Here is a 24,262-nt window from a genome sequence, read left to right on the forward strand (position 1 = left end):
GCTTGTAATTGCTGCCAGTGGTGCCAGTGGGAGCGGTGGCTGCTGATGGCATTGCACCCACCCAGGCCCAGAGTCACAGAGGGATCACAGGTCACAGGAGAGTGAAGGCGGGGATGAGGGCCACATAGTGGGGAAGGGATTGTCAGAACAAAGACTGGGGTAAAGGCTTCCAGTGACACCTGCCTGCCCAATGTCAAGTCCCTCAAATGGAGACAGAATGTCTACTATCTTTTTTTAAAGTCAGTTTGATTAGTGTCACAATTAGGCTTACATTAACACAGCAATGAAGTTACTGCCTTCACTCTCCTGTGACCTGTGATCCCTCTGTGACTCTGGGCCTGGGTGGGTGCAATGCCATCAGCAGCCACTGCTCCCACTGGCACCACTGACAGCAATTACAAGCTCTTGGCCTCTGATTGACTGAAAGTTCTTGGCAGGCAGGATTTCTACCTCTGGGATCCTCAGTCACAGGGAAGGCCTGATGGTGGACAATTAGCTGCCTTGAAGGGCACTGATTCATTTGGGCATCTTCCATGAAACTGACAGGGATTCCCACCTGTTCACCACCCATTTGACTCAACAAAATCTCAGCCACCATTCTCACATTAGTTACTTAACATTTTAACATCTGACCTTTGAAGTTTAATTATTCCTGCATACTTTAAAGTACTTGTCATTTCAGAACAATCCCACATTTATCTGATTGCTACTCAATTGAATATTAATATTTTACTTATGTGTTTATAAAGTTCATATTTCACACAAATACCTTTGTAATCATCATCAAATGAGAGCCAACACGAGTGAAGAGTTGTAAAATTTCAATTTTTTTTAATTGAGTCAACAGAGATCCTGTGTTTCCCACTGACTGGAGGTGGTACATTGTTTGCTAGTGGCAGGATTCTCTGGTCCTGCTGCTGTCAATGGGAATTCCCATTGACATCACTCCTCACTGGTGGAAAATCCACAGGCAGGGATGCACCGCCGGCGAGACTGGAGAATCCTGTCGGTGTGAACACCGGCCCATACTTTTCACTCCCCACCCCACACTTTTTGATTAAATGTAATTTCTACAATAACATTTCAGCATAGCTGTGTTCATTTAATACTGCACAATATCATCTTTTGTCTGACTGTACATGTGTTGCTGTTATGATACAACCTGCACTCATTTCTCAAAGAGCTAGACACTGGGTTTTCTTCCTTCAACTCAGACAGACAGACACATGGGGAGTGGAGAGAGCAGGAGAGGATGGGAGGAGGCAGGGAGCTGTTTGTGGAGGTCTCAGCAGGTAACAGGGCACATGATACAGGGGCACCTTCCGGCCAGTGTTGATAGTATGCCACATGTTCAACTCTTTACTAAAGCATTTAATGCAGTTGTCAAATAAACCTCTGCACAGGGAATGTACTACCCTGGTAGGGTGCTGTCTGACTTAACTGCCCGATAGCCAAGCGATCATTCAAGATCAGAGCTCAGTTTTTGAGACTACAATAGTCAGAGTGATTTACTTTTGGTACAGATGAAATTAACATTGTTTTAAACGTGCCTCCAAATGTGAAACTGAAGTGATATTCAAGAAAGGAGCAAAGAAAACAGGGAACCACAGACCAATTAGCCTTACATCAGTTATCAGGAAAATGCTGGAATCTATTATCAAGAATACTTAACGATGCAATTAGAAAATCATAGTGTCTTCAGACAAGATCGACATGGTTGCATGAAATGGAAATCATATTTGACTCGTTTGTTAAGAGGCTTTTTTTGGGCATGTATCTGGTAAGGGAGATAAAGGGGGGCCAGTAGATGTGGTATATCTGGCTCTCTGAAAGGCATTTGAAAAGGCCTAATCAAAATGTTAATAGGAGAGTTAAAAGTTGATGGAGTTGGGTTAATAGCACGGACAGAGTATTGGTTCATGAACAGGAAGCAAATCTTGGGCATATATGAGACATTGACAAAACACTGGTCCTTGCCCCTTTCCACAGTCCCCCATTGGAATCATTATCGGTGGTTCCTCCAAACCCAAAGAGCCACAGCTGAAATTGGGGGCTTGCAGAGCAAGTGTAAATGGTCACAAGCTGGGCTGCCGTCCCGGCTCTCTCAATAGCAGCGAATTTCTTTCAGTGTTCATCATTAAAGAAAAACCACATAAACAACCCGGGCCAATGGCAAAGACAAGGACAAATGTCACTTTTCAAACATTGGTGTTATTACAAGGTGATGACACAATACTGCCTGGGAATCTGTGCAGTGAAGAGAACTCGGCACGTCCCTCCCGATAAATATCCGGAACTGTGCTCTCTACAAGTGCTGCTTGTGTGTGTGATCACACAGCAAAAAAAAGCAGGGCTGTGGGTGAGAGAGGCTGATTCCGGATCGCTCACATTCAGTCGCTGGCTGGGGACAGCAGTAGTTTGTAAGGGGCTGGTGTGAAACGACAGCAGTAGCGGCTGGGAGAGACTCTCCCCTGGGCTGGCTGTACTCAGAAGGCAGAGCGGGAGTGTATCTGACAAGTAGTGTTTCCCCTCTGCCTCTCCGCCAAGTGGTGTGCTCCAACAGGCTGAAATTGACAAGAGTGCGGATTTCAGTGGCACACACACACAGACATGGCTGGAGCCGAGGCGAACCGGGGGGCGCTCCAATACGAGCAAACTTTGGTAAGCACTTCTCTTGTGGTTTATTTTTGTTAACCGTTTTGGTACTGCGAGCGAGTGCGTTCTCAGCCAAACCTTCAGGTTCACTGCTCCGCTGCCGGTGTAGCTTTCCTCCAGCTTCCATGGCCAGCCGTCTAAGCTTTACTTACCCCTTTTACTAAGGAGTTTGGCTATATAGTATCCAGTGTTCACACTGCAGATGGGACAGTTGTCAATGAAATTGCTGCTTCATTTGTCAGATGTAAACACCGCTCGTTCTGCGTTAAGAACGCGTGCTCACTCTCCAATACAGTCCGGCCTTGGTCATTTGCAAGGAGTTAAAATACAGCAAACACACAAAATTATGGGTGTTTTGTGCAGTGCTATTCTTGAATGATTTCTTGGTGGGGAAGTGTAGACAAACGATCGTGCCACTCACAACAAATTGTCTAGCGCTGCTTTTCATTCATCGGACGATTGTTTTGAGGTTTTTTTTTAAAAAAACATGATTCAAACTCTCACAAGCATACTCCTCAGAATTGCTGAGTGCTTGCCTTAAAGGCCTCACACAATGCCACCAACCACTGGTGTCAGTCACAAGGCTGAATTGATGAGACCTCTTCTGAACAATGAATTTCATTACACCGCCCCAGACCTGTGAAGTAGAGGGCTTGCATCTTTCTCCACTGTGCACACATTCTTATTTATCAGAAGTTTTTTTTTGCAACTGTTGAACGGTATTGTGATCTGGTGGAATAAGACATTTCCAATCTTTCATCTCCTGATATTTAAAGTGCCTTCCTGTGGCCCTACACTGTGCATCAAGAAGCATCCAAAATGTATAGGAATGCAATGCTTGTGGTAGAACATCTTTCAAGATGAAAGCTTTGGACTGTCTAGATGATCTGTGCCCATCATTGTTTTATAGACATCACCCCTAAGCCGCCTCCACTCCAGGGGGAAAAAAAGTCCCAGTCTATCTAGCCTCTCCTTGTAACTCATACCATGAAGTCCCGATAGCATCCTAGTAAATCCTTTCTGCACTTAATTTAATATCCTTTCTATAACAGGGTGACCAGAACTGTACACAGTATTCCAAAAAGAGGATTCTCCAACTGAAACATCTCCAATACGGAGCGCCTGCTTCATTGTGTTTGCACTTTGATTGCAATACCTTGCCACACATTACATTCTCATTAAATGTTTTGCGTCGCTCATTACACTTGATAGATTGAGAGAGTAAGGGTTGCAGTTGGGATGTCTTGAAGTTGTACAAGATGTTAGTAAGGCCACACTTGGAATATTGTGATAGTTCTGGTCACCCTATTATAGAAAGGATGTTATTAAACTAGAAAGAGTGCAGAAAAGATTTACTAGGATGCTGCTGGAACTTTGTTTGAGTTATGAGACTGGGCCTTTTTTCCCTGGAGTGTAGGAGGCTTAAGGGCGATCGGTCTACAAAATAATGAGGAGCATAGATCAGCTGGATATTCAACGTTTTTTCCCAAAGATAGGGGAGTCTAAAACTAGAGGGCATAGGTTTAAGTTGAGAGGGGAGAGATACAAAAGGACCCAGAGGGGCAATCTTTTCACACACAGGGTGGTGACTGGTATAAGCTGCCAGAGGTGGTAGTAGTAGAGGTGGGTACAATTTTTTTGTCTTTTAAAAAGCATTTAGACACATGGTTACAATGGGTATACAGGGATATGGGCCAAATGTGGGCAATTGGAACTAGCTTAGTGGTTAAAGAGTGGCATGGGACAAGTTGGGCTGAAGGGTCTGTATCCATGCTGTAAATCTCTATGACTGTATGACCATGAGGTTGCCAGTGGAACTAGTGCATACTGCTGTGAGCACCACTCAGCATCTAAGGCATATGAATGACAAATGAGGAGCAGAAGCAAGCCATTCAGCCTTTTGAGCCTACTCCTCCGTTCAATAAGATTATGGCTGATCTGCTTGTAACTTCAATTCCACATTCATGCTGATCCCCGATAACTTTTCACCACTACCACCCCCCCCATCAGAATTTATCCAACTCTGCCTTAAAAACATTCAAAGACTCTGTCTCCACTGCCTTTTGGAAAAGAGAGTTCCAGAAACTCAAGGCCCTCAGAGAAATAAATTCTCCTTGAGTCAAAAACGAAACATGATTTCTGGGTCCTAACACTGCATGCTTTGTGACATTGGCACATTGCAATTTTGAAATGTATTGCCTCTCGGGCTAGAGACAGGCTTGCTGCCCAATTTGTGATGCCAAGCATAACCAGGCGGGGGGGAGCTGCCTGCAGAACACGAATGGTGGAGACAAACAGCAGCCATGATGGGGTCTGCTATAGCTTTGCACAAGGAGGGCCAGAAGCCCCACCGGGCACCAAAGTGGACAAATCTATTTACTGGTGTCACAAGTTGGCTTACGTTGACACTGCAATAAAGTTACTGTGACAATCCCCTTGTTGCCACACCTCAGCGCCCGTTCAGGTATACTGAGGGAGAATTTAGCAAGGCCAATGCACCTAACCAGCATGGCCATGTGAAATTTAAAGTATGTCATAGAGGTTTATAGCATGAAAACAGGCCCTTCGGCCCAACTTGGCCATGCCACCATTTTTTTTAAAAACCCCTAAGCTAGTCCCAATTGCCTGCATTTGGTCCATATCCCTCTATACCCATCTTTTCCGTGTAACTATCTAAATGCTTTTTAAAATACAAAATTGTACCCACCTCTACTACCTCTGACAGCTTGTTCCAGACACTCACCACCTTCTGTGTGAAAAAATTGCCTCTCTGGACGCTTTTGTATCCCTCCCCTCTCACCTTAAACCTATGCCCTCTAGTTTTAGTCTCCCCTATCTTTGGGAAAAGATATTGACTATCTACCTTGTCTACGCCCCTCATTATTTTATAGACCTCTATAAGGTCACCCCTCAGTCTTTTATGCTCCAGAGAAAAAAGTTCTAGTCTATTCAGCCTCTCCTTATAACTCAATCCATTAAGTCCCAGTAGCATCCTAGTAAATCTTTTCTGCTCTCTTTCTAGTTTAATAATATCCTTTCTATAACAGGGTGACCAGAATTGCACACAATATTCCAAGTGGCTTTATCAATGTCTTGTACAACTTCAACAAGACGTCCCAACTCCTGTATTCAATGTTCTGACTGATGAAACCAAGCATGCCGAATGCTTTCTTCACCACTCTGTCCACCTGTGACTGCACTTTCAAGGAGCTATGAACATGTACCCCTAGATCTCTTTGTTCTGTAACTCTCCCCAATGCTCTACCATTACCTGAGTAAGACTTTGTGATGTGTTCTGGGGCAAGATCTTCCAGCTCCTGAAATGTTCAAAATCAAAAACCAGTTCTTGCACACTTTGACCTTGACAGCTGTGCACTAGTGTATTTGTGTTCACCGATTGCAACTTTGAACATCACTTTCTTACCTCTTCAGCCCATTAACAAGCTCCTTAATGCTTAATTGGAGGCAAGGCAGTTCCCCATTCCCCCTCTCCAGCCTTCCCTCCGAGAATTGTGTCACATTCCAGCGGCAGGGTGATCCAGTGCCCCTCTCTTCAGGAACATCTTTGCACCTCTTTCTAGCAATTATGAGTTTCTGGCATGTCTTCGAAGTATTGGCCCTGAGCTTAGAACAGGGACCAAAAGTTTGCAGTATTTTACTGTTTACAATAATTATAGGAATTTAATGTGTAAATTGGACTCTTTTCTTCCTGTTGTATTTCTCCTAAGAGCTAGGTCTGATTTCAATGATGTCACTTATTAATCTTTGGGTATAGTTCAATATTGCTTTAACTTCGTTCTATTGTTTTCAGTGTATAAAGAATTTGCCCTGCGCCTGTCGAATCTTTTAATTACACAATTTATGGCCATTCCACATAGAATAGTCACAGCTTACTTTTGATCTTCTTGGTGACTTCAAATAATAGGGGAAAAAAGCAGCCAAATTTCTCACAATTAGTGGTTTTCCCACTTTCTTTCCCAAAATATTGTAATATGTACTACGACGCCAGCAGAGATCAGCTAACGAGGCACAATTGGAGCTGCAATGTTCTTTGTCCATCTGGTTCATTATCGTATTACATAATTACTTAACTATGAATTTTCATTTAAGCTCATTAAGCAAATATAACATTCTTATTTTCAGATTGTCACTTGAGTTGCCTGGGGTTGCATACTTTCCAAATAATGTCATATGCCACCAGATCAACATTTGAAATGGTTACTTCTCATAAATGACAACAAAGGTGCAGCTAATAAGTAGAAAGTACTAGGGAAAAGTTCAAACCCAGTCCTGGTTTGGGGTTGTGTAATTTAAATTAATTGCTCAGAAGGCTTCCCATTTGTTCGACCTAGTGACACCAGTAGCTGTTATTGGGCGAGGCCTATGAGGCAAGCATTTAACAATTCAATGAGAGAGAGAGATGCTGTTTGAAAGATTGAGATCAAGAATGGGCAGTTCAAAATAATAGTATTATGAATGAAAAACAGCGCTGGACAATTTGTTTACCAACAATGTTTCCTCTCTCTGTTTTTTTCTCACTTTTTTTCTCTCCTAGCTTGCTCCATCTTTCTCTCATTTGCCTTTTTTCCCTCTTTCCTCCATTCTCTTGTCATTGTCTTTTGTTATCATTACCAAACATCTCCAATGTGTGGCCGTAAATGGTAATGTAGAAGAATGAGAAACTCTGAAATGAACGTTTTTTAACCTAAGATCGGGTTAAACCATTACAACTTCAGCACATAATGCCATGAAGAATAGGATAGCAGCCTGCACCTGTACCTTAATGGATGGAATATTCCTGTTCTAGACCTAGTTGTCATCTAATATGTGGGCAGGCATCACGGCATTCCAAAGAAATGGGCAAGTTGCATTTGCTTTTGCATGCTCCCAGGCAACACTTTCTTTATGGACTGGACAAATCTTTGTGAGCAAATAGTTTGCCAGGCCTTCAGCTGGCTGTTGATGGTACAGGACATCAAGTATTTATATAAAGTGAATTTTTTTTTGAGCATCATGTTGATGATGAGGGTGCACCAATTTGGAGGTAGTCTTCCAACTTGGGTTGGAAATTAGTTGGGTGATAGGGGACAGAGTGCAGATTGAGGGTGCATATTCTTATTGGCTGGATGTGACAAGTGGGGCCTATTCTGAGACTTGGACCTCACAGCACATGTTTGTAGAGGCAGGGGGAAATCCATTTGTGTAAAGCCACTTCTAGCACTCTGAATCTGGATAGGCCTGTACAGTTCTTGAAGCAGTGTTATGCAAATGAATTTCTTCCCCAGAGAGTTATATACGGTGCCCATGTTTTCATATAATACAATATATGATATACAATAATGCAGACAGGACCAGGAGTTTACAGAGAGATATCAAAATAAAATGGACTTAGCTGGAGAAAAGTGTGAAATCATCTGTTTTGGATCCAAGAAAAATAAATCAGAGTATTCTCTAAATGGTGAGAAACTAGAAAGAGATTTTAAAAAATTTTAATCTTTCAGAGGATGAGAGTGTTGGTGGCTAGGGCAGCATTCATTGTCTGATTGCCCTTTTAAGGTACTGGTGAGTTGTCTTCTTGAACTGCTGCTGTCCATGTGATGTAGGTACACGTACAATGCAATTAGGGGATTTGATCCAGAGATAGTGAAGGAACAGCAATACGATTCCAAGTCAGGATGATGTGTGTGTGTGTGTGTGGCTTAGAGGGAAACTTGCGGGTGGTGGTGATGGCTAGTTGACAAATACAAAAAGCAATTAAGAAGGCTAAGCGTGAGTTTGCCTTTATCTCAAAAAGCAGGAATAGAAGGGGAAGGATAGAGCCTTCGTGAGGGCCCATGAGTGGTACTATATTCAGTTTGGGTATCACAATTCAGGAAGAATATATTGACCTTGGAATGAGGCAAACAAGGATTCACCATTGGTATACCATGGTGTAGAAGGTTAAATAGAAGTCAAGAAGCTGGAGGGGGGTGATCTGAATGAGGTATTTAAAAGAATTTGAAAGGGTGGCTCTGCTCTTTGTAATTTAGAAAGGCAAATAGAACAAGTCTCAGTAATTAATCGTTTAGCTTAATGTGGTGGTAGATGAGATAATGGGATATTTTCTCAATAAGTTAATAGGGAAAATATATCTGGAACAGGATTTTCCCTTCCTGTCATCTGAAGAATTGAAGATGCAAACGCATCTCCACCGATACTCCGATACTGCGCCACTGCAGCCATTTAACATTTGAACAAGGGAAATTCGAACTTTCACCCCTCACTAAGCTTGTCCTCAGAAAATTTCCAGCCAGTCTGGCCTGCAGCTTGCGAGTCCCAGCAGTGCCAGAAGCTGCGGTGGACACGACTGGTATTGCAAGCACTCCTGAGAGTCCAAGTCCAGAGGTGTCGCATGATGGATTGGAGGTGAGACCCAGGGGTGACAGTGGGCGTGGGCAGAGGAGGGTCAGTGTGGGCAAGTGAGGTTTGGTGGAGAGGTTTGGCTGAGGGGGGTGAGGTTGCAGGGAGGGAACACCTTCAAGATTTAGACTTTGTGGGGATTGGGTGGGGTGCCCAATGCTGAAAGGAGGCTGTTCGTAGAAGTGTTCCCCAAAAAGAGTATGGCTGCTTTCTGGATTCTTTCCTGCAACCCCCCCCCGCCCCCCCCAAAATCTCTCAACTCCTCGTGATAGTCTGAAAATTGAAGCAGATTGGGAAATTGGCCTTAAGTGTCATTAACTAGCCACTTAAGGGCCTCAGTTGGGGAAAGGTTGGACGGTGGGCCAGTTTAGGCCTCACCTGCCTAAGTGTATGGAGATTCAATACACCGCATAGACTCATAACTGAAGTCCTAGCTTGTGAAGTCAGGGACAGGATGAAACAAAGACAAAGTGCTGGATAAACTCAGCAGATCTGTCAGCATCTGCAGAGAGAGAAACAGAGTTATGTTTCAAGACGTATGACTTTTTTTTCAAGATAGCAAATTAGCTACAAAACAGTGTGCGTTTGTTAAAGGGGGGTTCTCAGGGTGGTAAAAGATGGAAAGAGGTGTTTCACAGGGTTCAATATTGGGATGATGTTCACCGTTTGCATGAATGGCTTGGGCTCTCATCAAAAGTAAAATTCAAAATTGACAGACAGCACAAAATTGAATGGTATGGTTAATACAAATGAAGAATGCATCAAAATGCTGAACATTTAATAAGCTTGTGCAATGGATGTGTAGTTGGCACATTCATTTCAATGTAGCTAAGTGCAAAATATTGAATTTTGGTAGGAAGAAAAAGAAATTTGATTATTGTCACATGTAAAAGTATACAGTGAAAATTATTGTCTCTTGTGTGCTGTACAGACAAAGCATACCATTCATAGCGAAGGAAAGGAGAACGTAATGCTACAGTCATAGCTAGGGTGTAGAGAAAGATCAACTTAATATAAGCTAGGTCCATCCAAAAGTCTGATGGCAGCAAGAAAGAAGCTGTTCCTGAGTCGATGACCTCAGACTTTTTTGTGTCTTTTTCCCGACGGAAGAGAGAATGTCCAGGGCGCATGGGTTCCTTGATTATGCTGTCTTTTTTCGAGGCAGTGACAAGTGTAGACAGTCAGTGTATGGGAGGCTGGTTTGTGTGTTGGACTGGGCTTCGTTCACGATCCTCTGTAGTTTTTTTGTGGTCTTGGACAGAGCAGGAGTCATGCTAAGCTGTGGTACAACAGGAAAGAATGCTTACTATGGTGCATCTGTAAAAGTTGGTGAGAGCTGCAGCGAACATGTCAAATTCTTTAGCCTCCTAAATGGAGCAGAGGGATTTACAGCTACAAAAACGCAAATCAGGAAAAGTAATGACAGATTTAATAAATTCATTCAAAATAACAATCACTGGGCTTAATTGCAGAGGGATAGAACTATAAAAACAGAAATTATTAAAGTTGTATCTAATTTTTTCTGGCCACTTTTGGAGTACTTTTGAATGGGCCATTCTATTATAAAAGGGTATAGTTGGCATAGGGAAAAGTGCAGAAAGTTTCACAAGAACAATATTGTAACTGAAAGACTAAGTACACCAGGGAAGACTGCACTTAGGCTGGTGCTCTCTCTTTGAGAAAAGAGAGGTTTGAGTGGTGACCTGGTTAAGGCCTTTAAGATAATAAAGGGGTTTTATAGGATGGATGTAAGAAATATTTTCCCTTTGCAGGAAGGACTGCCGGACTACCAACAGTCAAGCAGTAATGAGGCCAGTGGTGGTCCAGTGGGGGATTGAATATAAAAGTAGGGAGGTCTTGCTGCAGCTGTATAGGGCATTGGTGAGGCCGCAGCTGGAGTACTGTGTGCAGTTTTGGGCGCCGCACCTGCGCAAGGATATTTTGGCCCTGGAGGGAGTGCAGAGGAGGTTTACTAGGCTGATACCGGAGTTGAGGGGATTGAGCTATGAGGAGAGGCTGAATAAACTAGGCTTGTACTCGTTAGAGTTTAGAAGAATGAGGGGAGATCTCATTGAGACATATAAGATGATGAATGGGATGGATAGGATAGAGGTGGAGAGACTCTTCCCGCTCAAAAAAGACAGTAGGACTAGGGGGCACAGCCTCAAGATAAAGGGGAGGCGGTTTAGAACGGAGTTGAGGAGGAACTTCTTCACTCAAAGGGTGGTGAATCTCTGGAATTCTCTGCCCGTTGAAGTGGTGGAGGCTGCCTCGCTAAATATTTTCAAGAAGCGGGTTGATGGGTTTTTGATAAGAGAGGGGATTAAGGGTTATGGGGAGAGGGCCGGAAAGTGGAACTGAGCCACGACAGATCAGCCATGATCTTATTGAATGGCGGGGCAGGCTCGAAGGGCTAGATGGCCTACTCCTGCTCCTATTTCTTATGTTCTTATGGTCCAAAACTAGAGGTCATAAATATAACAGCCATTAATAAAGCCAATAGGGAATTCAGGAGAAACTCCTTTCCCAGAGATTGGTAAGAATGTGGAGGCTGCTACAGCAAGGGATAGCTGAGGCACATAACATCAATACCTTTAAGGGAAATCTTGTTTAAACAGGTGGGAGAGAAAGGAATAGAATATTTATGCTGTAGCCTGGGTTCATGTGAATCATCAATGTAGATTTAGGCAAATTGGGCCACCTGGACTGTTCCTGTGCTGTACACTTGGCATGGTACTGAAAAACTATTCCTTTGGGTGTATCAAGAACAAGGGAGCATAATCTTGAGATCATTTAGGAGCAAGGTTCCTGACAAATGGTAATTGAAACCTGGAACCCACATTCAAAATGATGTGGATATTGGGAAAATTGGAGCTTTCATGACTCTGATACCCTTCTATAACAAAAATACATTTATTGTAGGAAATGGAGCAGGCAAAGGGAGTTGAACCAGGATCTAATTGAATGGTAGAGTAGGCTCGAAGGGTCGTATTATGTTCCCAATATTCATATGAGGTGTGCCAAAGGTTCGGAAATTAAATTGCTGAACCTTACTTAAGTTTGTGACCTTTTCCAAATGCCACTAATATGTTCCAGTTACAACATTCTTCTTCTTCATCAAATAGCCACCTACTGTTCGCAATTTTAAACTGTTTTATCTTTTGTTATGCTTATGTTCATGGTATCTTTTGGGGATTTGCATGTACTTTTTAAAAGTGACTTCACATATCATTGTGCCACTATTGTCCAATTGCAAATGAATTTAGGAAGGTGATGGACATAATTCATAGAGCCTTGATTCTTTGATAAATTCTCGGCTGATATTTCTGAGCACTTTCACTGTCTGTCAATGGAGAATTAGACATGATGTGGGTATGCCGGCATTGGACTGGCGTAAACACAGTAAAAAGTCTGACAACACCAGGTTTTAGTCCAACCGATTTATTTGATAATAGACTCACAAGCTTTCGGGGTTAGTCCCTTCGTCAGGTGAATGGAGAGTTCTGGCCAGAACTCTCCATTCACCTGACGAAGGGACTAACCCCGAAAGCTTGTGAGTCTATTATCAAATAAATCGGTTGGACTAAAACCTGGTGTTGTCAGACTTTTTACAATGGAGAATTAGGACAGTAATTGCAATTGATGTTCTGATGGTTCATCCTGATCTGATTGACACTTTTGCCTTGAGTCTACCTGTCGTTCTTTGGACTTTCTCCCGGGTATGTTATTTTTTTTGTAAAGCTTAGTTTCTGCAAAGAAAGCTGCATCTTCTATGACTTGCAAGGTTGCAATACTCTTGGTTAATCTGTTTATAATTACTCATTCTGGCCCACTATGGAAGGCAGAAGTCACCAGCCAGACTGCATAGTAAGATTATTCTTAAGGAAAAGAAAATGACATGCATAATAATTTAATAGTCCTGGTTTCAAATCCTGTTTAGCATCTTTTAACTGGTTCTGTGGGTGGAGTTTTCCTGAGATGCCAGGATTCTTGCCTACTGGCTGGAGAGCCACTGAGAGATCTGCACTGCAACTTTTCAGGAAGGACTACCAGACCACAACCCAGTCAAGCAGTGGTGGGCCTTCCCCTGGAAACAACACCCTGGAAATGGATGCCTTGCGTCCTCAGAGTTGCCAGATAATCAGAGGCTGGCAGCTCCTGTGCTCAGCAGTGCCACCAGGGGAGGTGTGGCTGTTGCCAGAAGGACAAGCACTGGAGTCCCAGGATTGTGGAACAACCCAGGCCACAGCTAAGCTGTTGATGGGGTGGGGGAGCAGGTTTCTTGGGTAAGGGCCTTGGGAAGAAGGCTGGAAGAGGGTTAGCAGTGAGGGTACTGGGGTGGCTGTGTTGGCCTACCCTTTCCTGATGTCCAGTCCCTCAATTAGACACCGAGTGTGTTTGATCATAGAATCCCTTCACCTTGGAGCTGATGAGCTAGGCACAGTTTTACCTGCTCTGTGCACTATATGGTTACAGGCCAACCTGCAGCTGGATTAATGCCAGCAGTGGTAGGGTGAGGTCCTTAATTGGCCACTTAAGGCCTCAATTGTTAGCAGTTGTGGGGATAAGGGGGATCTTGGGGACCATATTCTCAATTCTGGTGGAAGAGGGAGGATGGTGGGATTCCAGGATGGTACCATCTCATCCAAGTAAATGCCCTTCTTGCCTCCAACCTCATCACCAGCCAGAGTACAAGAGTTTGGCCTGTACATCCTTCCCCTTCATAGAGCACTTCCTATTTAAACTGGCAGACAAATGCCGATCTGCATATGCTGCGCCTGTCTTTAACAAATATTTCTGGATTTGTTTTTGAAGTGGCTTCTTGTCAGAAACTTCAGCTAATAGCATTCCTTTTCCCATTAGACCTGCACCTATGTAAATAGAATATATGCAACTGTCCCAAGCTGTTTGAGTCACTTGGGCATGTACTGGGACAAAGCTGTTTGGAATTTCTTCTAGTTTTTAATCCTGCATTTTTAACAGCTGCAACAACTAATCAAACTTTCAAGTTTGTGCGACATAAACCAGGTAATGCCGGATTGGCCATTACACACCCTGTCTGAGAAGTCAGGGACAGGTCAGAATGGGTGACAATCCAATATTGTCTGTTTAACATCCCCACTTTGGGCATGTACAAAATCAATACAATTGCGTTCTGTCAGTACCAATATTTAATGTCATATTTATTTTATAAAAGGGAGTCTCTGACCATAATCTGAAGCATTTGATGGACTATGAAATATTTTTTGTTTTTAATTTACACTCTTTAGAAAGTAATACACTGCTCGAATAACGAGCCTAACAGTGGGGTTAAAGCTGCCAGAATGGTAGTAGAGACTTGGCTAATTGTTTGTGTTTGGCACTTCATAAAGAGGGAACATTCCTCCAATTCTATACATTCACACTATGGGTTTTGGTAATTCTGCTCTACTTGAATGAGGTACTGTATAGATTCTGTGATATACTGGTGACTGGGATACTATTATAGCGTAGAAAAATACATCCTGTGATATACTGGAGTCTGGGGTATTACATAGCGTAGAAAAATACATCCAGTGATATACTAGTAACTGGGGCACTTTACAATATAGAAAAATACAACCTCTGATACACTGGTGATGGGGTACTATGCAGTATAGAAAATACATTCTGTGATACACTGATGAAGGATATGATACAATATCAGAATGTATTTTTCTCTATACTGGTGATTAAAATATTCTGATGAATTACAGACTGTGTCTTAAATTTTAGCTTGCAACTTTAAAAACAATGTGAATATTATGAAGCAAATTCAATTAAAACAAAGTTAAAATGCAAAAAAGCTGAGTTTTGTCATAAAAGTGAAATTAAAATCAACTGACAGGAAATTAAAGGGACAAGATTACACATGTACAAGTGTAGGGGAGGGGCTGACTTTGAGGCAGAAAAAAAATACAAGTTGAAAGGAAATATAGTGACATGAGAGCCGTGGGTCTGGAGAGGGAAATAGCCCATAAACTGGCTGTAATGCTTCTGAAATGCCTGCAATTGCTGCTTAAACGCCAGCTCTTAACTGAGCTGTTGGAAATCAAATACATTGTATATTAATTTCCACCAATGGAACAGCCCCTTTTTAAAAGTATATGTTATCTAATTACACGTCAAACTTCAAGGCAATAACTTGAGTTTTCACCACAGCAATAAAACTTTCATCAGCTTTTTTTTTAAATGCACTATGTTGTTTGTTCCTTTTACTCTTGTATTGTGTTCACTTTTTTTCTTAAATTCCACATCTTTTCAGATTTCAACTTTCAGCCTCTAAATGTTTCAATTATTGATTGACAACTGTCTCTTGTTGTTAGAAAGGGCTCCGAGCTTGAGTCTAAACTTGTTTCTAATTGTGGAAACTAACCCTCTGGACTTCAGCACTCCCATTCTTTTTGGATTAATTTACTACTGTATATGGCGTTTAATTATCCTGCGGCCTTGACGTGTGCGAGATTCTTTAACTCGCATAATCAAATGAAAGTTAATATTTGTGGATTTTAAACAAATATGCCAATCAGAGAAGATTTTATGGCAAGTGCTCAATCTGAAACCAGTAGAACCCTACATTATGGGATAAAAGCAAATTACAGCAGATGCTGTAATCTGGAACTATCTTGACTCCATCCCCTCTCCTCTTATTCAGCCCCTTCCCACCTGCATCTCCAATTCCTCTGATGCCCTACGTCATATCAATAACTTCCACTTCCCTGGCCCAAACCGCTTCCTCCTCACCATGGATGTCCAATCCCCCTACAACTCCATTCCCCACCAGGATGGCCTGAGAGCTCTTCTCGAATAGAGGCCTGAACAATTGCCGTCTCCTCTGCCTGGCTGAACTTGTTCTCTCACTCAACAATTTCTCCTTTTAACTTGTCTCACTTCCTCCAAGTAAAAGATGTGGCTATGGGTACCTGCATCGGTTCCAGTTACACCTGTCTCTATGGGTCATGTGGAACATTCCCTTTTCCAGTCCTCCATGGCCCCCTCCCACAACTTTTTTACTGGTACATTGACAACTATTTTGGTGCCACTTCATGCTCATCTGAAAACATGGACATGGAAGTATTTATGAATTTTGCTTCCAATTTCCACTCTTCTATCACCTTCACAAGGTTTATGTCTGACACTTCCCTTCCTTGACCTCTCTGTCTCCATTCCTGGTGCTAGCCCACTGACTCCCTCAGCTCTTCACACCCCATGTCATGTAAGAACTCCATCCCATTCTGTCAGTTCCTTTGTCTCCATTGCATCTGTTCTGCTGATGTTGCTTTCCAAAATGATGCTGCTGATATGTCTTCTTTCTTCCTTCTTTAATTATAGTTTCTCACCCACTGTGATTGACAGGGCAGTCAACCATGTCTAACCCATCTCCCATGCCACTGTTTACCCTCACCTCCCTCCTAGAACTGCCTTGCCCTCATTTTTCACCCCACCACCCTCCACATTCAAAGGATTATCCTCTGCCATTTCTGCCAACTTCAGCATGATGCCACCACCAAACACATTCCCCCCCCGCCCCAATCAGCATTTCACGGGGGTCGTTTCTTCCAGGATACCCTGGTCCACTCCTCCATTGCATCCAACACCTCACCCACTACCCAAGGCACCTTCTCATGCAATCGCAAAGGTGCAGCAGCTGCCTTTTAGCTTCTCTCTGTTCACCATCCAAGGGTCTAAACATTCATTTCAGGTGAAGCAGTGCTTCATGTGCACCTCCTTTTATCTGGTCTGTTGCATTCACTGCTCGCAGTGCGGTCTACTCTACACTGGAGAGACCAAACACAGACGACAGCTTTTCAGAACAGTGTCATCTTCTGCAAGCAGGACCCCGACCTTCCTGTTGCTTACCATTTCAACACACCATCCTGCGCTCATGTTTGTCTCTGGCCTGTTGCAATGTTTCAGTGGAGCCCAACACAAACTGGCAGAACAGCACCTCATCTTCCAGTTTGGCACTTTGCAACTTCCTGGACTGAACGTTGTGTTCAATGATTTCAGACCATGAACGTTCTCCTCCACCTTCACCCCATTTCACTTTATCTTATTTTTAATTTTCATTTCTTTACCTGGTTTCATTTTTCCACCTTTCTCCCTCACTCAACTCGGGACACGCGTTACCTGTTTCAGGTTGTCCTTTGACACGTTGTTGACCTTTGTTCTGCCATTTATATATTCTGATCTCTTACTGGCCACTATCAGCACCCTTCTTAGCCATGAGCATCACCAGTTACATTGCCTTTGTCTTTTTGCTGATGTTATCTTTGTCAATCCTCTTCCTGCCCCCTCACCCTAACAGTATAAATATCTTCCGATATTCTGTTATCTTCAACTCTGACAAAGGATCATCCAGACTCAAAATCTTAGTTCTGCTCTCTCTCCAGAGATGCTGTCAGACCTGCTGAGATTTTCCAGCATTTTCTCTTTTTGTCAGGGATGCTGAATATTATTTATTGCTTTGTGAAAACAGTAGTTATACATTTTCCTTTTTGATTATTTTTACTTCTACAGTTACCATAGAATCCTGACAGTGCAGAAAAGAGGCCATTCAGCCCATCAAGTCTGCACCGACTCTCCGAAAGAACATGCCACCCAGGCCCCCCCCATCCCCATCCCCATCCCCGTGACCCCGCACTTTTACCATGGCTAATCCACTTAACCTGTATATCTTTGGATTGTGGGAGGAAATTGGAGCACCCGGAGGAAAGCCACGCAGACGTGAGGAGAAGATGCAGTCAGTCACCCAAGGCTGGAATTGAAGCCAGGTTCCTGGTGCTGTGAAGCAGCAGTGCTAACCACTGTGCTGCCCTTTTATTAGTTTTCACTTGAGTATTTATTCCATTGTCACCATTAACAGCCAGATTTTGTTCTGACTTTTTGGATCTTTTGTGATCAGCACAGTTCAAATAGCTTGATAATCTCATCAGATGAACAGTCCCATTGCCCATCACAAAATGCTGGAATTCTTAATTACTGGCGATTACGCTTCAGCCAAACAAAGTGGCATATGTCAGCACAAAATACCAAATGCAGGCATCTTAAACCTTGGACTTGCATACATTAAGTTTTTATATAATGCCAAACTTAAAACATTTCGCATATTGCAGCTTTATCGCCAGCGTTTGGCTGCAGTACTTTTTAGAATCAGCTTTTATGCATTAATGTTAGCTGTTAGCCCATAAGAGCAGAATTAGGCCACTCGGCCCATCGAGTCTGCTCCGCCATTCAACCACGGCTGATATTTTTCTCATCCACAGCTCTCATGTTGCTTTGCAGCCATTTAATGCAGCTTTTGCATATAAGATGGCAACATGAGAATGAATCAGCTGGATTTTTTTAAAGGCCTACTTTGTTTGCCATATCTATCTGCCTCCTGAGGCCAGTGAATGTATATTCCAGTGGCATCAGTGTCAATCAAAATGTCAACACAATTGCATATTCTCTCTGATTGGAGTATCTAACGTCAATACTTTGCAAGGGTACTGGCTAGAACATCGCAATTCATCTCTAAGTGTTTGCAATGGCAAATCACATAGTGCTATCCATTTACAGGAAGACCAGCTCCCACAAGTAACATTAACACAGTTAGTTATTTCCTCTAATTAAATATTGGGAAGACTGTTTTTGGTTTGCTGTCCAGTCATTGTTCTACCTTTCATTAGGCTGAGCCTAAACATTGCTGTTATAATTAACGCAGAGATCTCCTATCTGTGTTGTCACTAAGTCTGCCTGTTTCCCTTTCTGTAACTGCAGCTTGTTTCAACTTATCAGCTGCTGAAACCATTATCATAGGGTCCCTACAGTTACAAAAGGAGGCTATTTGGCCCATCGAGTCTGCACCAACTCTCCAACAGTGCACTGTATCCAGACACTATTTCGATAACCTCACATATCTATCCCACTTATCCCCCTAACCTACATATCTTGGAACACAAAGGGATGATTTAGAATGGTTAATCTATCTAATGCTTGAACCAGGGTACCTGGAAGAAACCCACTCAGACACGGGGAGAATGTTTGCTTGTGTGGAGTTTGCACCGTTACCCAAGGTCGGAATCGACCCTGGGTCCTGGCGCCGTGAGGCAACAGAGTTGAGCACTGAGTCCTCGTGCTGCCTCTTTGTAACCATCCAGATTTGACTGTTCCAACACGCTCATGGCTGATCTCCCACATCCTATCCTCTGTAAACCTGAGGTCATCTAAACTCTACTGCCTGTTTCTCAACTTGCATCAACTCCAGTTCACCTATCACCCTCTACTTGACTTTAACTTGGCTCCCAAGCAGGCAATATCTTGCTTTTAAAATTCTCATTCTTGTGTTTAAACATCTTTTCCGCCCTGTCAAGAGCCCTCAGGATCCTGTGTGTTGCAATCAAGTCGCCTCTTACTCTTTTAAACTCTAGCAGATACAAGCCTAGCCTGTCCAGCCTTTCCTCAAAAGACAATTCCAGGCATTATTCTGGTAAACCTCTGAACTGCTTGCAAGGTATTTACATATTCCCTTGAATTAGGTGGCCAATACTATACACAGCGCTTCAGATGTGGTTTTATAACTGAAGCATAATCTCCATGTTTTTGCATGCATTTCCCCTCGCAATAAATGATAACAATTTATTAGCTTTCCTAATTACTTGCTGTGCATATATACTAGCCGTTTGCAATTCATGCACTGGAACATTCCGAACCCGCTGCATCTCAAAGCTGTGCAATCTCTCTCACCATTTGGATAATGAGATTCTTTCTTTTATTCTTCCTGTCAAAATGGACACATTTTCCCACATTAGAGTCATTTGCCATGTCTTTGCTGACTCACTTAACCTATCTATACCTCGTTGTAGCCTGCATATGTTCTCTTCACAGTTTACCTCCTTACATATCTTTGTGTCATCAACAAATTTGGCAACCATTAACCCATCCCTGATTTTAATTGTTCCACCATTGGTGGCTGCACTGTTAGACTGCTGAAGCCCTGAGCTCTGGCGTTTCCTCATTTCTCTGCCTTTTTACCTCCTCCTCTTTAACACACTCCTTGAAACTTACCCCACTAACCACGCTGTTGGTTATCTCATGTGATCCAAACATTTGATTTTGCTCCAAACATTCCTGTGAAGCACCTTTTAGGATATTTTATAATGCTGTTAATATAATTGATTTGCTGTCAAGGTCTAGCCTACGATATCAAAGTAGCTCTGGTCTCCATTTAGACCCATGACTTATATAATACATGATGCCATAGCCAAATTGAGTAAGTGGCTTTCCGGAGTATCTACCAAGCCACAAGCAAAACTGAAATGCATTTGATATTGAAATGATAATTTGTCAGTATATAGACACTTGTGGATATAAGGGCTCTGTCAAGCTTAACAGTACAGCCTCGTTTAAATAAAATCTCCTGGACCTTTTGTACGAACTAGCCAGTGGGCAGAACAGGAATTTGGTTGCTTTCAGGGACTCGGGGAAATAATCCCTGGCAGTCGATAGGTTCCAGGGTAATTGTAATCACGTTGAGGAGTGCTGGTGATTCCTCACGCGGTTCAGACTGTGGGGGTGGTAGCTGCAGATGAGGATGTTCAAAGACTCCTGGAAGGTCATGATGGGAGTACTCCTGCTCCTCCAGGCCCAAAAAGAGCTTCGAGGAGAGGAGGTCTTTGAAATTTAGCGTCTTTTCTGGCCAGTTGGCTTCCCTGTTAGTTGAAGGCAGCAGATGATATGGGACTCCCTTGATAAGATGTTATAGCACAGATGATAAGTTTTCAGTTGTTGATGCAACGTCTGTACTTGCAGCTGATTTTTAAATACTCTTCTTGAATAACCTTATTATGAGAATGTCAGGATTAGGAAAATGAGGGAGCACTTCTTCCCAAAGAATTCCAAGAGTTGAATTCGTGTGAAAACTGGAGTAAATCTATTGGTTTTTACAACAGGATTTTCAAAATGAATCTCCCACACTCTGTGTGCTGCAGAGTGCTCTAACATGATTCACGCGAAAAAGCTGTGGATGGGGCCTATTCCAGCTGGAAAGGCCGGCAGCATAGTGCTGAGCGGACCACTGCGCACGTGCTGATCTGTCAGCGCTGAGATTGGTGCACACTTAGTGGCCCCACGCTGTTGGTCTCCCTCCCTCTGTCACTGATCACAGTGCTGAATGGCAGTGGGACCACCCACCCTGACTGATCGTCCCCAACCCCCACCATTAAACACTGTCAAATGCCCGGTAGGCAATGCCAGCATGCACCCTGAACACTGACATTTTGCCCCTTGGGCAGTGCCAGGGTTCCAGGTTAGCACTGGCAATGCTCGAGGGATGCCCATCATATCCCTTGACCCTCTGGGTGGCCTTCATAGCCCCCTTCACTCCAGCAGGTTTGGATCACCAACTCCCCACAAGTGAGGAGCTGCTGTAAACCCTAATGGAGTGAAACACTCCGGGGGGATGGAGGCTAGCGGGTCCGGAGACTTCGCTCCCAGACTCGCTAATAAAATGTAAATTATATTATTGTCTAATAAATTATGCAGCTCTGCACCAATTTCTAGCATGGAAATGACAGTGCAGGAAATCTGGTGCCTGGAGATACGCGGAGACTGAGGCACCCAGCGGGAAGCCTGCTAAATGGCTTCCTTGAGTCTCTTGGTCCACTGGTCTGCAAAAGTAGTGCAGCGGGCTGGGAGAATCGCTCCCATAATGCGCAAAGGTGGGTTTTTGGGGATGAGATTAGACTTGGGCTAGGATAGATCGTGAGCCATGCCATGCTTGCCACCTGTTCTGTGCTCTGTCCCACTTTCAGTTCCAATAAACTCCATATCGGGCCCAATTCCCTGTTTTATGTCCTTCATTTGGGCCTAATTTTGCTCCTTATTTTTGTGTGAGGTTTATAAAGCCTACATATGACTGGATGGAATTTGATCACTTTTATCTATTTGAGGGAAGATATGAAAAGTTGGCTGTTATCACTTTTATGCTGGAGTTTTTATGAACTGTAACTGCTTCTAAACATTGGTCTAAGAGCTTGCTGGATTTCTTCCAGATAAAGCTGAAGGGTAAATTCCTTAGCAATAAACTTGCTCACAAAATCTTGGAGATGCTTAATGGTTTGCTTTGCTTTTAATCAGTTGGCACGGAAGAATAGACGTACTGCTTCCCAGGCTGTGATTCCTAAGAGGTCAAAAGCGACCTCCAAGTAAGTTCTGTGAAACAATTCAATAGAAGAAGTACTGAATTCATGAAAAAAATGTCTCGAGTGTCCTGTACTTACTTTTAGTTCTGGAATGTAAGTGTGGGCTGACTCTTCCTCTGTGAGGGCATCACAACAGAATGTGGTTCTGTCGTTGCCTGTTGAGCAGGGGTTACTGGATGTTCATCACGAATCGGAATCCTGCTTGTCCTCCTTTTTTGCTTACCAGGCTAGTTGAAATTCTGTCCTCGCTGGTGGCAAAGTCCGGACATGCCAGGGATTGAATTGTAGATCTTTTCACATACATAATTGATGCAATTCATTGAAGGTTCTGTCTCTGGATCGCCTTATCTTCAATGACAAAAGGCAGCATTCTTCATCCACTTCTTCTCTCTGCAATAGCTTCAGAATTGAGGGACTTTCAAGCTCCCCAGGAGGGGTGGGTGTTGAGAATTTGTTCCTTGAGAATCCATTCCTTTTTAACCCACTTGTGGTAGAATGCAGGTTGTGTATACTACCGTCTGGCAGTCTCTCGTCTTAATGGGATTACAGTTTATTAAAATCTGGCCAGAAATAGGGCATTCAAACTTGTAGTTTTTTCTCTTTTTAAAAACACATCCTCGTAACACTTCTGTGCCCAGACAGAGAGAAATGAGATTCACTCTCATCCCTTTACAGTATTGAAGGAAAAAGCACAAAAACATTAAGATAATAAGCAAAACTCATACACACCTTCATTCAGCCTCTCGCATAGTCCTCTTTACTCCCATTGGGACTGTTCTAGTGAGGTTTGAAATGCTGTTCCAATGCTGGTTTTAAACACTGGACAGGGCATCTATAATCACATTCTTTTTTTTTGCTGAAGTGTGTGTGTGTGTTTTTTTTTAAGTGATATGGTTGGAAGAACAAACTCTAATGAAAGCCTCCCATTTTTGGTTTGGAATTAATTCTGCCAAGGTTAAAGTGTTGCGGTCTGTATAGACTGGTATCTGTAAATGGCCATTTCAGACATTTATCCCAAAGTGTTTGAATCTTTTTTTTTTCTCCACAGTGAAGCAGTGTTTCTTGTGTTTGTTCAGTTTCTTGGAGAAGTACCCGATTGGTCTCCGCATGCATGATTCATCTTACCTGACCCAGCTCGAGGTCTCCAGCATTGATGAAGTCTGGAGCTGCTAACACTGGTTCTTTTGCTGGAACATTTTTTGGCTTCTCAAAATGGCATCTCGCTATCTGTTTCTGTAATAGGCCTGATAGTATTGATGTTAGGGACACAGTTGTGGTAGAGACCACATGTCTCTAGGGAACTCATTTTTTTTTTATTGTGGGAAAATTTACCACTTCCTGTAGCTTTGAAGCTCTGGGCACTACTTGTCTTTGATCCACCACCACCTGAGATCACGTGAGCCTTGGTCAACTCGCTTTTTGTGATGTTGACCTTTTAGGTCAGCTGACTGTAATCTTTGGAAGCGGACCTCCAGTTGTTCTAAGTGAGTTTTCCATGTGTTCCTATGCACTAGTAGGTTATCCAAGTACGCTAACATTTGGATAGGCCTGTCACTAGCTGGCTTATCAGCCTTTGGAAGGTGACTGGAGCATTTCTGAATTCAAATGGCATGACCTGACACAGGTATAGCCCACATGGCGTTAGGATGACAAAAATCTCTTTTGTTCAGGTGGTCAAAGGCATTTGCCAGTATCCCTTTAAACCTAGTTGTGTAGGCTGCATTACCTTCTCACTATGCAATCTTGTGGGCGTGGGAAGGAATTGGCTTTGGTTACTGCATGAATCTTTTGGTAATCAACACAGAGCCTTGTGGAGCCATCCTGCTTGGGCAGCAGCACAACTGGGGGTCTCCAGCTGCTGTTACTGGGCTCGATCTAATGTTTGCTCCAGCCTACAGAACTACAGAACGCTACAGCGCAGAAACAGGACTTCTGGTCCTTGGCTGTGCCGAACCATTTCTTTTGCCTAGTCCCACTGACCTGCACCTGGACCATATCCCTCCACA

General features: G+C 43.1%; 1 protein-coding gene across 2 annotated transcripts in view; it reads left to right on the forward strand.

The window, feature by feature from the left end:
* The first annotated feature begins 2,389 nt into the window (after positions 1-2,389).
* The window catches only part of LOC145341012 (chloride channel protein 2-like), a 534,390-nt gene continuing 512,517 nt past the window's right edge, over positions 2,390-24,262 (forward strand). For both annotated transcript variants that reach the window (XM_080185697.1, XM_080185698.1), the window contains exon 1: positions 2,390-2,661. In XM_080185697.1, the coding sequence (XP_080041823.1) occupies positions 2,611-2,661 (51 nt within the window). In that variant the 5' untranslated portion in view covers positions 2,390-2,610. The remainder of the gene's footprint in view (positions 2,662-24,262) is intronic.

This window comes from Carcharhinus amblyrhynchos, chromosome 3 (genome assembly GCF_965287045.1).
Source record: "Carcharhinus amblyrhynchos chromosome 3, sCarAmb.v2.hapA, whole genome shotgun sequence".
NCBI classification, from domain to species: Eukaryota; Metazoa; Chordata; class Chondrichthyes; order Carcharhiniformes; family Carcharhinidae; genus Carcharhinus; species Carcharhinus amblyrhynchos.